Raw genomic sequence first — 13300 nt, 5'->3', positions numbered from 1 at the left:
AGCAGTCAAACGAGCCTTGAAGCTCACGTTCCTTAGTACTAAATACATCAAATATATATATTAGTTTAATCCATAACACTTTTATTTTCTTCTAGGAAAATTACTTAGGAACAAGATGAAAAATAAATTTTTTCAACTTCTTTTTTTTTCAAAAAAAGGTTCTAATGAAGAAATAAATTCTTTCAATTTTTTCTTTTCAAAAAAAGGTTATGAAATACGGTGGGTGTTCATGGATTGGGTTGACCTCTTATAGAGATTTATGCAATTCATTACTTCAATGTGAATTTTTTTAACATAATTCGTAAAAATAGATTTATAATTCAATTCGTAAAAAATAAATTCACAACTCAACCCTACCAATCATACGTCGGCTCATTTTGTTAGGTAGTTTGAATAAGTTAATTAATTTTATAAAAGATGTTTAATATTATAGAATATACATTTTGAAAATATAAGCAAAACTCAAATATGTATAACTTACGACTTAATGCTAATATACGTTATTTTGTCTCGTATTATAATAACTATTATTTTAACTGGCATTATAATTATACAAGTCGTAGTTAATAATAATTTTTGAGTTTTTCTTTTTCGAAATAAAAATATACAACTTATACTAAAGTTTACAAAAATAATTTAAAAAATAATTATTTTAACTATGCTCTTAATACACCTTAAATTATGTGCAGAAAATAAAGGACAAATATTAAAAACCGGACCAACGAGATATATATATATATGTACTATTATATTAAAAATGAAATGTTTAAAATTTGATTGTTGATCCTTTGATTACTAAATTTAGAGCCGTTGGATCAAATTGTTGAAAAATGTTAGATATAGTCTTAAAATTATTATTAAAGATATATAAGATTCGATCCAACCAATAATATATTAAAATTATAAATTACAACATATATGCGCATATATATAAGTTTTATGGAGACCACATTTTATCGGAGACCTCTAAGACCACATACTGTATGTTCTGCAACCAAAATATTATGAAATATATTATTTTTTGTGAAGTATGTTTTACGGATATCACTAATTCATTAAAATGATCATTTAGGTGTAATAAGTATAATGTATATGTTCTACAATTTGAACAAATGTTATGCGAACTAAATATGTTTCATACAATAAAATATTTTGTAATATTCTACATGCACATGCAATATGTACGATATTCAAAATTTTGAATAAAATAATAATAATTCTAGATACAAAATAATACATTTTGGAATATTTGTGTGCAAAATTTTAATTACAGAACATAAATGGTCTCTTGTTTCAACAAAAAGTGTTCTCCATCAAACTTAGACTCTATATCTAATTTCATTTCATTTTTTTGGTGTGTTAAAGTTTTGAAAGGGAAATTCTGGTTCCAAGTATCTCTGTTTTGTTTTTGTTACGTCAGAAATACATACAATCGCATATTCCAAATATTATTTGTGTGCTTCAAACCCCCTAAAGCTTTGTGTTTTTAATGCTCCAAGACCCCTTTCTTCATTAATCTTTTGTATTCAACTTTGTTTTCTCATCAGGTTTGTGTCATTTCCTCAATTTTCTATGTTATTTATTCATTTTGCTTCATTATACTCGTTAATATTTTTTTATGTTCATCTGGGTATTTGTCAAATTAAAATTTGCTAAAAATGTTCTGTGGGTTTGTGCAAGTCATTGAGGTGAATGGAACTGTTAGAGATATATTTGTGTCAATTCTGTGTGTATATGTAAAAAAGTTGTAAACTTTTTATGGGTTTAAGCTAATTCTTGATTTTCTGATGATATTAGTTTTATGTCTGTATTGCATTCTTGATTTTGTGTTCCTTTTCTTATAATGCTGTTATATAATGGGTTTTTTAAGAGAGTTCTATTTGATTCATTGATTTGTTTGTTGTCAAATTGTTTGCTTTTTCTTGTAGAAATGTTGTAGCTTCAATTGTTGGTTGTTGAAGAAATGATAAAGACTTGTGTCTTGTAGAATTGAATTAGGTTCAAATCAATATGCGGAATATTTGGTTGTTTCCCCGGGATCATGATGGGTGGTCATCTTATATGTTTCCCGTGGAACCCCTTGTCAACCCGAATTTGTTAACCAATATTAGTTCGTTCGTCGACAATTCAAGATACTTTTATGTTTCTGGAAGTATGGCTCTACAAGATGCTTTCAACTGTATGTCAAAGTTTACAGGCGCTTTGCTATTGTGGCTTGCCAGTAGGCCGAGTTCCAATATGCATCATAATTTAGCGGGCGATCATGTTGGTCCAAATACAGGAAGATGTAGATCTTATACGCAAGTGAACTACTTTACTGCCCAGAATCTCACTGGATTTAGTCGCAGTTTTAAATTAATGGGAGATTCTTCCATCCCGTTGTTTTTTGAAAAGATTTCGAGTTTCGGTGTGAGACAATTGTACAAACATGCCGAGCAGCTTCAATCTTTTCCTATGATCTCATTAGCTGCAGCTTTAGTACCACCATTCAATAATGAGTAAGTTGCCTTGTAACAAGGCTATTGCTTGTTGAAAAAGCTTGCTTGACAGTAGATAGATTTATGTTGAGGGTTATTGCCACAAGTTTAATTTCCTTTTTTTCTTTATGCAGTAAAATTAGCCTATCCTGAGATATATTATTTTTATGGTGTTGGTAACAGATCTCAGAATGTTGTATGTCTTCCACATGAGAATGATGATGTACTATCGCAGAGATGCATGGAACAAGGTCCCAGTAATTTTGAGCACCGTGGATGTGATCTCTGTTTATCTACTTTAGACTATTCAAGGCATGCAGTTGAACCTGTGACGGGCATTGAGTTTCCAGCTATATTAGAAAACGGTTCAGACGGAGAGACCAACTCAAATTGGCTGTCAGAGGTAATTTATTTTGTGGCTTCTCTTGATAATTTTCATTTTCATTGTCAGACTAGAATTTCACATGTGCAATTTGTTTCGTAACCTGCTCCACCAATCTCAAACTCTACACTATAGATTTTATATCCAGTTTAATATCAAGATTAATTGAAGCCTGTCACTTTCAAATTGATAAATTTATCATATTTTTCTCAAATAGAATTTGAAACTTTATGCTTCTTAACTAAAGTTTTTCTATTTTGAATACGGAAGGGTATCTTGTCTTCTAATTTATAATGTAGTGCCAACAGTAATGGTACTTGATAAACCTGTCAGGTTGCCTGAAATTAATGCCTAATTTAACTAAAGTCCGCTGAATTTTTTCAAAATCTTGTGGGGAATTAATAATTTATTTGAAAAAGTCCTTAAAAGCTTCATGTCTAATCATCAGTAGTCTAATTTATCTTTTTCATATTTTCCTTTGTGAATTCTTTCAACAGAGAATAGTTTTATTAGGTGTTTTAATGCTACTTGTCTAATTTGCTACTATGTTTTCCACTTTAAGAGTTTATTAAAAAGTTATGTGCAAGAATACCTTTATTTTTCTCTTTTATGATTTGGCATCTGTTTTACTCATAATCATGCTCAAGTTTTCATTTTTCATTAATTATCACTGAAGGTGCTTGTCGGAACTGGATCCAGAACAATGAAAATAATTAAAATTAAGTCTCTGAAGCTTTATGCATTTGGTTTCTGTAAGTAAATAAATTTCAGTCAATTCTTTAATTATATCTTAAACTGTGGATACGTTTCTCCTACTAATTAAGGACTTATGTTGAATAGATATTCATCCTTTTGATGTCTGTGAGAAATTGGGCCGGAAATATTGCTCTATTCCAGCAAGTGAACTATGTAAACACCGTTCCTTCTATCAGGATCTTCTCAGGTATGCACATTTATTTTGCGCTTGGCTATAAACAGAGAAGGATGGTGATTACCGAGTTGCTTTCTTGTCTTCAAATTTACATTATTTCGTAGTTAAAGTAAAAAAACATCTTCATAGGGTAGCTATGTTTTAATATTTCTTTTAGAAGCATATAGGCAAGTTGGATATCCTTAAATCCCGACAAAGCACTAATCTACATTATACTAAAATAAAATACAGCTGACATCATCATAGCTTATGTGTCAAGCTCTATTTTAAGAGTTTACATCATCAAATCATATGTGTCAAGCTCTCATTAATTTGATGATGTCATTATCCCACTAACAATCCTCTACTCATTTAATTTACTTTAATTCAAATCTCTCTCTCTCTCTCTCTCTATCTCTCTCTCTCCTCTCTCTCTCCCCCTCTTTTCATTTATTACGTCCACTTATTTTCTCTCTTACTCATTTGTCATTCTATTTCTTCCTCATTTTTATATTTTTAAATTAATAATTTCAATAATTCCATTTCCTTCACTAATTTTATCTTATTCAAAATTAATTTTATTTACACAAACATTCATTATTATATTTTTATATTTTAAAAAAAATTGATAATATTTGTAGTTTGGGTAATATTATTTTTAAATTTATAATTTGATTCAATTCTCAATTATGTTTTAAAAATATTGTATTAATATATATTCAAAGTAAGCTATTTTAGAATAATTTTCAGAAAATAATTAAAATATAACTGGCATCTGCCCGGGAACTAATCTAGTTGAAACAACTATAAAAAAATGCCTAGCTGTTTCAAGAAAACATTTACGAACAAAAATGTTATCCTATATGTCCATCAGTTTTTAATTTCATCTTCCTATATGTCCTGAATGAATGGCAAAATAACATTATCTTGAATTTTGTAAATACTATATTACTCTATATCATTGAGGGGTGAGATACTTGTGCTCGTGTCACTCTATTTTTGACTTTCCATTGCCTGGGTAATTTGTCAAGATGAATTTTTTACTACCTGATGATCATTGGAATTTATTCTGTCCCTTGCATTCGCTAATTACTTAATATTAGGCCTTCATGCATTTGTTCGCTTCTTTGTGGTGCATCGATTTTGACTATCGAGGACAAGTTGGTATGTTGACCTGAAAAATCAGAGTGAAGACATGCCCTCTTGAAGTCCAGACACGCAGAAATCTTTATAAAAAGTTAGAGGCAACATCTCCATATAGTTTGATAGCACCAGTGTTTCATTATTTTTAGGATTAAAAATACAGCACACTCATATTTATTGTGAACTATTGCTGAACATAGTTAAACTTTTGAAAGATGGCTAGATTGCCTTTTCCATATTATATGTAAATATTTATATGCTCATTGTTTTCTGAATTAATTATACATGGATGTCTCAGGGAGGACATTAGCATGACTATTAGACTCGTGGTTAGTGCCAACGGGATTAAAATTAATACAGTTAGAAGGTATGTTTATATTTCTTTTGAAAGCTTTTCTGAGAAGTAAATATGTGTGAGGCATGGAAGTTTATGTACATGAAATCTGGTGTATTTATTTGTTATATTTATTTGTTTGCTTCTTGCAGTGCTTTTGAAAAATCTCTTCGAGCTCGATTGATTAAGGTAAACTATGTGCTTCTGGAATATATTTATATACTTGGCGAATCATTATCTACAACTCCTGACAAAGTTTTATTGTTCGTTAGACGAACCCAAACAGTGATATCGACTGTGTGAGAAAATTTGGTTCTCTTTTCGCCGAAGATATTCCCATACGTGCGGTAATTTGATTTAAAACCTTTTTGTACTTGATAAAAGGAGTATATGCCTTTTATTTGGCAGAAGGGCTGATCTGTACTTTACAATATCCAGGGAACAACAATTTTTTTCAAGAGAACAGCAGATGGAAATTTAATTACAGAAAGTAAGATTTGATAATTCAGCTCTCACTGGCTATATGTGCATACCTATAGTTGCATCTATCTAAATTTCATAAACTTTTATCACCAATTTATTTTTTCGTACGCCTATTAAGTTGATGCTTTGAACATTTTTGGCCCCATCCATGTTGTAGTATTTGCATTTGTTTACTAGGACCAAGTGCTCTTTATTAAAATCTGTCAGAACTTTACAGTGAATTATATATATTTTCAGTTGGAGGAGATGAAATTGGAGCAGTTCAAAGCAAGGATTTGTGCAGTGAGTAATCTGTTTAATTTGAGTTATCCTCTTTGCTCATGTATTTTGCATTGGAATCTCGGTGATTAAGACATAGCAGTGAACCACTTTAACTTGGACTTAGAATTAGGTTCAAATGTGTATATATTATACTTGTGTAAAATGTGTACATATAGATTAACATGAGGTTCTACACTGTTAGGGGCATTCTTTGATATGTACATTGGAGATGTTCCTGTCTGTGAACAAACAAAAGAAGAAATAGGGAGAAATGTAGCAAGTATGATAAGGAGGTGCTAAGCAACAACTCATTGTCTCTGTTCTTCCGTAGCATGGCATGCACAAATAACGTTCCATGCCTCCCTATACAGCATAAGTACAGGGCTTTGCTCCATCCACATAATATCGGGAATGCATATATGTGCTGGTATAACAGAACCTTGTTCAACTCAACCAGTAGTGGACTAGTCTCTTCCATATTTTGTTTCTTGAATACTACTGTTTGTTGTATAGCATTTTTATTGCTAATATTATTTAGGTTCTTTTCCGTTTTAAGAAATCTAGATTCTGCAGTGTTGAATCATATGAAGTTGCATATATAAAGCAATAGTTCTAAATTATTCAAATTAATAATGTATTAAAATTTGATTCCGCTATTAGCTTGACCCTCCACCAGGAATCTGAAATGGAGTTGTATTATATATGATTTTAATTATATACAAAAATAATCAAGTGGAAATATGTTTGTCTAAAAACGAAAAAGACTTTCGGTAAATTTATATAAATAATATGAAAGTGGACGTGCTATTTTCCAGTACATGGTTTTTTTTTTTAATTATAAAAGATGTATTCTTAAGAAGTAGATTCCTATTTTGATACATATATTTTGTAAATTTAAAAAATTATTGTTTTTTTATAATAAGACCGACTCAAATACACTCGATCCAAAAAAATTAAGTACACACTTAAACATTGTGTCAATGTCTCACTGAACCAGATAATCATATTAAAACATCTAAAGTCTGTTAACCATTATTCAAATTTTAAGACAGCTCAAGGAAAATAAAAGTTGATCCAGAGACGAGAAATCTGTTACCTAAATATAGATGCAAAGAAAAACAAACAGCAATTTAGATTTAACTACCACTGATAGCATTCAGAAGCTATTGTGCAATAGTCTTTCCCAACCCTACAAATTCCCTGTTTTTCTATGAACCATTAGAACAATGGCGTGTTTTCTGAACATGTTAATTTTCCAACTTCCTTGAATCCACTAACTTTCTGTACTTTTTCTGTGTTCCCTCCAATGCATGCAACCACTGTGTTTTCCATGATTGAAGAAAAAACCAGCTGTCTTGACCCACTATCTCTGTTCATGTATATTTTGTTTTTTCTTTTTCGAAAATTTAAGTTGACCATCTAGTTTAGTGTTGATGGGGAATGGCGGAAGAGGAGCAGCAGCAGCCATAATTATGGCTTGGCTTGCTATTTTTGAAGGTTTATTTGTTCATGTGGCCAATGGTCAGTTTAATTATAAGGAGGCTTTGACAAAATCACTTATATTCTTAGAGGCACAAAGATCAGGAAAACTCCCTCCCAATAACAGGGTTCCTTGGAGAGGTGATTCTGCTCTTAATGATGGTAAAGAAGCCAATGTAAGTGTTTCGTATTGCAGTTATTATGATAATTTTGTTTCTTTGATGAATATTTGGAGGAAAGTTAATGGTAATTTTGTGTGTGTACAATGTAGGTTGATCTGGTGGGAGGATACTATGATGCAGGAGACAATGTGAAATATGGTCTGCCTATGGCATTCACAGTTACAACATTGTCATGGGCGGCTCTTTTTTATCAGAAAGAACTTGAAAGTGCAGGAGAACTGGAAAATGCCAGGGCTGCTATCCGTTGGGGTACAGATTATTTTTTGAAAGCCAGTGTTACCCCAAACACATTATATGTCCAGGTAACCCTGATAAGCAGCCCATATTTGTCTCATTTATGTTTAGACTTCAGAGTCTTTCATTCAAAAACATTAATTTACAGTTACAAATAAATACAAAAGGATTCTCACTTCTCAGTGTTGGTAGATTTTGCTGACTGAAACTTAAATATGTCGTATGAATGCATCATGCTGAAATACCTAGGTAGGAGATCCCAACAAAGATCATGAGTGTTGGGTAAATCCAGAAAAGATGCAAACACCAAGAACAGTACTGAAGATTGATCCAAGTACACCTGGAAGTGAGATTGCTGCCGAAACTGCTGCCGCTATGGCTTCTGCTTCCATGGTCTTTAGAGGCGTTGATGAACCTTATGCTACTCGTCTCTCTACCAAGGCGGAAGACGTACTTGCACTAACATCTACCTGTCCATCCCTATATTCTATAATTTCTCTATAATGCAATGGAAATTCACCTTTTTTTGGTTTCTTGCATGCAGCTATTTAGATTTGCCAGAGATCATAGAGGGACTTTTGATGGAGAATGCCCTTTCTACTGCTCATATTCAGGCTTCAATGTAAGTATGATCAGTTTCTAAAATATACATGCATGTTAACATAATTACATTTGCATGGTCAGCTGAATTTGTTAAGAAAACGTATGTACATCTATGACAATAATATATGAACCAAATGCTGTATGCAGGATGAATTGTTGTGGGCAGCAGTATGGCTATACAAGGCAACTAAACAAGATGTGTACCACCAGTTCATAACAGAGGAGGCCGTTCCTGCTAATGTTAACGAGTTCAATTGGGATCTCAAGTATTCTGGCAGTCAAGTCCTCCTTGCTGAAGTAACAATTTCGCTTTATTAGAATATCGTCAACAGAACTCATGACTTTTTAAATACATCCTTCATGTTTTTTATTTAACCAGATTCATTTTGACAAACAAATAAATGCAGTTATTTTGGCAAGGACAAAAAGAGTTTGAAGACTATAAAGATCATGCAGATGGTTATATTTGCTCCACTCATCCAGACAGTCCTTACCACCAGGTTTTTATAACTCCTGGCGGTATGGTTCACCTCAGAGACGGTGCCAATGGTCAATATGTTACGGGTACTGCTTTCCTCCTCAGCATATACGGTGATCTCCTAGCTCGACACAATGAAAATGTTCAATGCGGCAACAAGCAAATCACTTGTGTTCAAGTATCTGATTTTGCTAAAAAACAGGTAATTAACTGTCCTATATTTCATTTGTCAAAAGTACAACAGATATAGTACTAGGTTTGTGCATGCAATGCAGATTGATTATCTTTTAGGGGAAAATCCTCAAAAAAGATCATACATGGTAGGATTTGGTCAGAATCCACCAACACAAGCTCATCACAGAGGAGCTTCTGTTCCACCATTGGCTGCTAACGAAGAAGTGAACTGTGGCATGAGCTTTAATGACTGGTTCAATCCAAATAAACCAAACCCCAATGAGCTAACAGGAGCCTTTGTTGGTGGCCCGGATAAGACCGACAATTTCCAGGATCTTCGTTCTGCTTCCTCCTACACTGAGCCTGTAACTTATTGTAATTCCCTAGCTGTAGGTGTCCTAGCCAAGCTAGCCATGACGTCTCATGCTCAAATGTGACCCCTGGTATTCTTCCTTATTAGTGGTTCATGGCGTCTTAATTATGAAGAACAAGAAGAAACCAAGAACAAGTTTATTTTTGGAGTTGCCATGACCTAGGGATTATGCTCACCAGAGTTAGCTGATAATGTAGGAAATGTACATTGATCAAGTATTGTAATTAAGACTTTTTTTACTAATATGACTTATAATCTTATAATTAAAGTATATGTTCTAAGAAATTTTTGGTGTGTCAAAATCGAATTACTAAAGATAAATTTTTAACCAGGGTAATTGAGACTTTGGTATCTATATTTTTATACTATACTATAATAACCTATAATCTATACTAGATTATAATAACCCGAATTAGTTATAATTTGTTTCAACTGTTATTCCCTAATTTTGATTATTAAAAAAGTAAATAAATAATGTTATCCACTAAACTACTAAATTATTAAACTAATACAAACTATACATAGTGTACTTTTTTACTAAATTACAAGCGCTTTTCCTATTATTAAAATAAATAAATAAATAGTGTTATATATGTGTTAAACTACTAAACTGTTAAAGTATATATAATACTTATTTTACTAAAATGCTACCACATGTTATTCTATTATTTTTTATAAATTTATAATTATTATTATATTTTATAAATATTTAAAAATTATAATATGACGAGATAAATAAAATTGTAAATATTAAAGGAAATTCGTGCATCGCACGAGATTTAAGCTACTAACAATAATAACATGAATGTGGTATAATTTGGTGTAACTTTTTTTGATTGATTTGGTTATCCCCATTTATGACCGTCGGATTTTTTTAATCAACTAATAAGTACCGTTAGATTCAAGTACTAAAATAATATACACTACTCAAACTGTCAAATTTGAACCCGCCAACAACAATATTTATATTATTATTTATACGCGACCCAAGATTCAAGTTCGAATTTCGCCAATAACAAATATTTATATTATTATTTATAAATATAGTAATAATGTAATGATTAAAAAAATATATTATAATTTTAAATAATATAAAAATATACATAAAAATCCGCTCATATTACATATAAAGTTGTTGGACCAGAACAAAACGGCCCAAAGGAATTATAGTTAGAATAATCACAATACATTATGTAAAGCCCAAGAAGGCCCAGATTGTAAGGATTGAGCCCATTTGGGACTTAGTATAAATAAAGGACAACAATCCCATTTGAAGGGGTTGGCTAATTAAGCAAAGAAGATCATCTCCTAAAAATATAGACTAATAATATTATTGGTACATCATTTGGCGCTAGAAGGAGCTTTGCTTTAACAAGATCCAACCAGAAGATGATTGTAGAAGAGCTTGATCCGGGAACCGCCGGACCAACTCAGGTAAAGAAGTTGACGGCAGAAGTTGCCGCCGACCCCTCGACCCACGACGATCGCGAGCTTCCAAAACAACCGGCATTGAAGCCGAAGTGTCTGTTCCCTCCACCTGAGGCTCCTCCAGAAGATCAATTTCTAGGATTGAAGGACTCTCTCCAAAGGGACAGAAAAAGAAAAGCTGTGTCAGACCAGCGTTTTAGAGTTCAAACATCTAAAGGAAAAAAAGTTCTCTCGAGCGACGTTCGGCTACATTTGGAACAGAAAGAAAGGCTAAAAGCCCAAAACCAAGGAAATCCGAAAGATTCCCTTGATTCAGATGAAGAACTCGAGTTTCTAGAGCGCGAAGCTCAGAGATTGCAGGCTAAACTTGAGCGAAAACGTGAGATTCACCGTCTCCGTCGAGAGCTCCAACAAACTACAATTCAAAATGAAGGACAAGATGATGAATTTTATGATGAGGATGATGCGGAGTACGAATATGAGCCCTCGGCGGAGTCAACATATTCGCAACCTCGCGAACGTCGACAGAAGACAGTGTCATCTGCCGATGTCTCACATTAGACATAATCCACAGAATCTATATCTCACGAGGAGTTCGCTAAAATGCAGGAAGAAATTGCCCAGATGCGTACCTTGATGAGAAATCAGGCAGGGTTTGAAACCGTTTCTGAGAGCCCCCTATCGTTAGTGCTTGAGAAGGCGCGCATCGACAGGACGTTGAAAACGCCCGCTCTCGATCATTTCGACGGATCCTCGGACCCGCTAGCATTTCTAAATACATTTGACGGCCGCATGGCTTTCTTCGGCCACTCGGAGATCGCTAGGTGTCAGTTCTTCTCCACTTGCCTTCAAGGCACGACTCTCCGATGGTACAGTAACTTGCCACCTCGGTCAATCGACTCGTGGACAACCCTGAAAAGCAAGTTTCAAGCCCGATTTTCCAGCAACTACAAAGGAATCAAAGTTACTGCATCCTTGATGACAATGCATCAACGCTCCGGCGAAAGTCTCAGGAGTTTTCTAACCCGGTTCAGGGAAGAAATAGCGGAAATTCCAGACTTAATAGAACAGATGGCTGTCAATTTCCTGACAGCGGGCATCGATAAGTCTAGGCATGGCCTCCTTTTAGAAGAGATCTTTGAAAAAAGGCCGAAAACACTACAGGCTGCGTTCCAGATTATAGAACACCGCATGATGCTTCAAGAAGCGGTAAGCTGTATACAATCTCCACGGAGGTCGTCAAAGTACGAACGTCGCCCCCGCCTCGCACATCGGACCTCCCCCCGAGGGATAGAAGAGAAAGGGATTGGCAACCCCACAATCGATCTGAAAAAGAGTTCACGAAACTCAATACTGAGAAAACGACAATTTTGGCGGTGTTAAAAACGGAACCGGACTATCGCCCTCCAAGACCCATGAAACCAGGAAGACCCCCAAGCTCCAGATATTGTGAATATCATGAAGACACCGGCCATACAACAGAGCAATGTTTTCAACTAAGCAATCTCATCGAAGGAAAAATTCGTCGAGGGCAACTAGTCCACTATGTGCAACACGATGATGAACCCAGACGTCAGCATCGAGGCGAAAACGACCGTGTAATCGACGTTATTTTTGGCGGCGTAGCCGGGGGTCTCTCCCACAACTCTCGCAAGATTTATGCTCGAGAAGTCTTTAATGTCAATCCCTCGACAGCTAAACGCCCTCGAGTGAATCCCTCCCTGGTCATCTCTTTCTGATGACGATTATCGTCCCGGTCTCATCGAAGGTCATCAAGATGCTCTCGTCATCACAACACGTGTGGGAAACAATACGGTTAAGAAAATGTTGGTCGATAATGGTAGCTCCGTCGACGTGTTATATCACCATGCTTTTTCCCGAATGGACATAGGAGATCGAAGACTCGAAAACTCCCGAACCCCGCTATACGGGTTCACAGGCAATGAGGTTCACGTTGTAGGAACCATCGATATGCCAGTGCTTTTCGGTTCCCCTCCCTGTCAGATTTGGAAAATGGTCAAATTCCATGTGATTAGCGCTTCCTCAAGCTTCAACGCCATTTTGGGACGAACAACGATCACCGCGCTCCGAGCTATAACATCTATCTCCCACTTGAAAATGAAGTTTCCCACAGATTTCGGCGTGGGAGAAATGATTGGTGATCAAGTAACAGCAAGACAATGCTATCTAACCACCGTTTCTCCAAGAAAAAAGACAGAGGAAGAGCTAGAAGTCAATCAAGTACTAGATATCGACCCAAGAGAATTGGTTGACTCATCCACAAGCAATTCATGCTCCCCTCTCGAAGAAACAGAAGATATAGAAGTATTTGAAGGAAACCCAGATAAAACAACAAGAA

At 34.4% G+C, this 13300-nt stretch overlaps 3 protein-coding genes across 5 annotated transcripts; all 3 read left to right on the top strand.

Annotated features, from left to right (window-relative positions):
- Positions 1-1500: 1500 nt before the first annotated feature.
- Positions 1501-6532, top strand: LOC141703341 (fatty-acid-binding protein 2-like). 3 transcript variants are annotated; one of them, XM_074506879.1, is made up of 11 exons: positions 1501-1547; positions 1929-2498; positions 2661-2880; positions 3536-3611; positions 3700-3802; positions 5211-5279; positions 5399-5435; positions 5519-5593; positions 5685-5736; positions 5967-6011; positions 6193-6532. In XM_074506879.1, the coding sequence occupies exons 2-11, from the start codon at positions 2011-2013 to the stop codon at positions 6288-6290; spliced, it is 1263 nt and encodes a 420-aa protein (XP_074362980.1). In that variant the 5' UTR covers positions 1501-1547; positions 1929-2010; the 3' UTR covers positions 6291-6532. The 3 variants fall into 3 exon arrangements, with proteins under 3 accessions (XP_074362980.1, XP_074362981.1, XP_074362982.1); XM_074506880.1 differs by having other exon boundaries at positions 1502-1547; positions 1988-2498; XM_074506881.1 differs by lacking the exon at positions 1501-1547 and having other exon boundaries at positions 2362-2498; positions 2612-2880.
- Positions 6533-6842: 310 nt separating this feature from the next.
- On the top strand, positions 6843-9781 carry LOC141703340 (endoglucanase 16-like). Its single transcript, XM_074506878.1, has 7 exons — positions 6843-7645; positions 7741-7953; positions 8135-8335; positions 8430-8507; positions 8636-8785; positions 8896-9168; positions 9242-9781. Exons 1-7 carry the CDS (start codon positions 7424-7426, stop codon positions 9575-9577), a joined length of 1473 nt encoding a protein of 490 aa, XP_074362979.1. The 5' UTR covers positions 6843-7423; the 3' UTR covers positions 9578-9781.
- A 1763-nt stretch (positions 9782-11544) lies between these two features.
- LOC141703346 (uncharacterized) lies at positions 11545-12680 on the top strand. The gene is made up of 2 exons (XM_074506887.1): positions 11545-11947; positions 12106-12680. Exons 1-2 carry the CDS (start codon positions 11545-11547, stop codon positions 12678-12680), a joined length of 978 nt encoding a protein of 325 aa, XP_074362988.1.
- The last annotated feature ends 620 nt before the right edge of the window (positions 12681-13300 follow it).

The sequence above is a fragment of the Apium graveolens genome, unplaced genomic scaffold, assembly GCF_009905375.1.
Source record: "Apium graveolens cultivar Ventura unplaced genomic scaffold, ASM990537v1 ctg6528, whole genome shotgun sequence".
NCBI lineage: Eukaryota > Viridiplantae > Streptophyta > Magnoliopsida > Apiales > Apiaceae > Apium > Apium graveolens.
This window is presented reverse-complemented; position numbering and strand designations above follow the sequence as displayed.

What these genes read in the sequence shown, in the direction of transcription:
- LOC141703346 (XM_074506887.1), top strand. Translation starts at nt 11,545, where the DNA reads ATGCAGGAAGAAATTGCCCAGATGCGTACCTTGATGAGAAATCAGGCA. An exon ending in GCATCAACGCTCCGGCGAAA is followed by an intron (nt 11,948 to 12,105) that starts GTCTCAGGAGTT and finishes AAAACACTACAG; the next exon opens with GCTGCGTTCCAGATTATAGA.
- LOC141703341 (XM_074506879.1), top strand. Translation starts at nt 2,011, where the DNA reads ATGCGGAATATTTGGTTGTTTCCCCGGGATCATGATGGGTGGTCATCT. An exon ending in GTACCACCATTCAATAATGA is followed by an intron (nt 2,499 to 2,660) that starts GTAAGTTGCCTT and finishes TGTTGGTAACAG; the next exon opens with ATCTCAGAATGTTGTATGTC. An exon ending in TTCGAGCTCGATTGATTAAG is followed by an intron (nt 5,436 to 5,518) that starts GTAAACTATGTG and finishes ATTGTTCGTTAG; the next exon opens with ACGAACCCAAACAGTGATAT.
- LOC141703340 (XM_074506878.1), top strand. Translation starts at nt 7,424, where the DNA reads ATGGGGAATGGCGGAAGAGGAGCAGCAGCAGCCATAATTATGGCTTGG. An exon ending in ATGATGGTAAAGAAGCCAAT is followed by an intron (nt 7,646 to 7,740) that starts GTAAGTGTTTCG and finishes TGTACAATGTAG; the next exon opens with GTTGATCTGGTGGGAGGATA. An exon ending in GCTCATATTCAGGCTTCAAT is followed by an intron (nt 8,508 to 8,635) that starts GTAAGTATGATC and finishes TGCTGTATGCAG; the next exon opens with GATGAATTGTTGTGGGCAGC.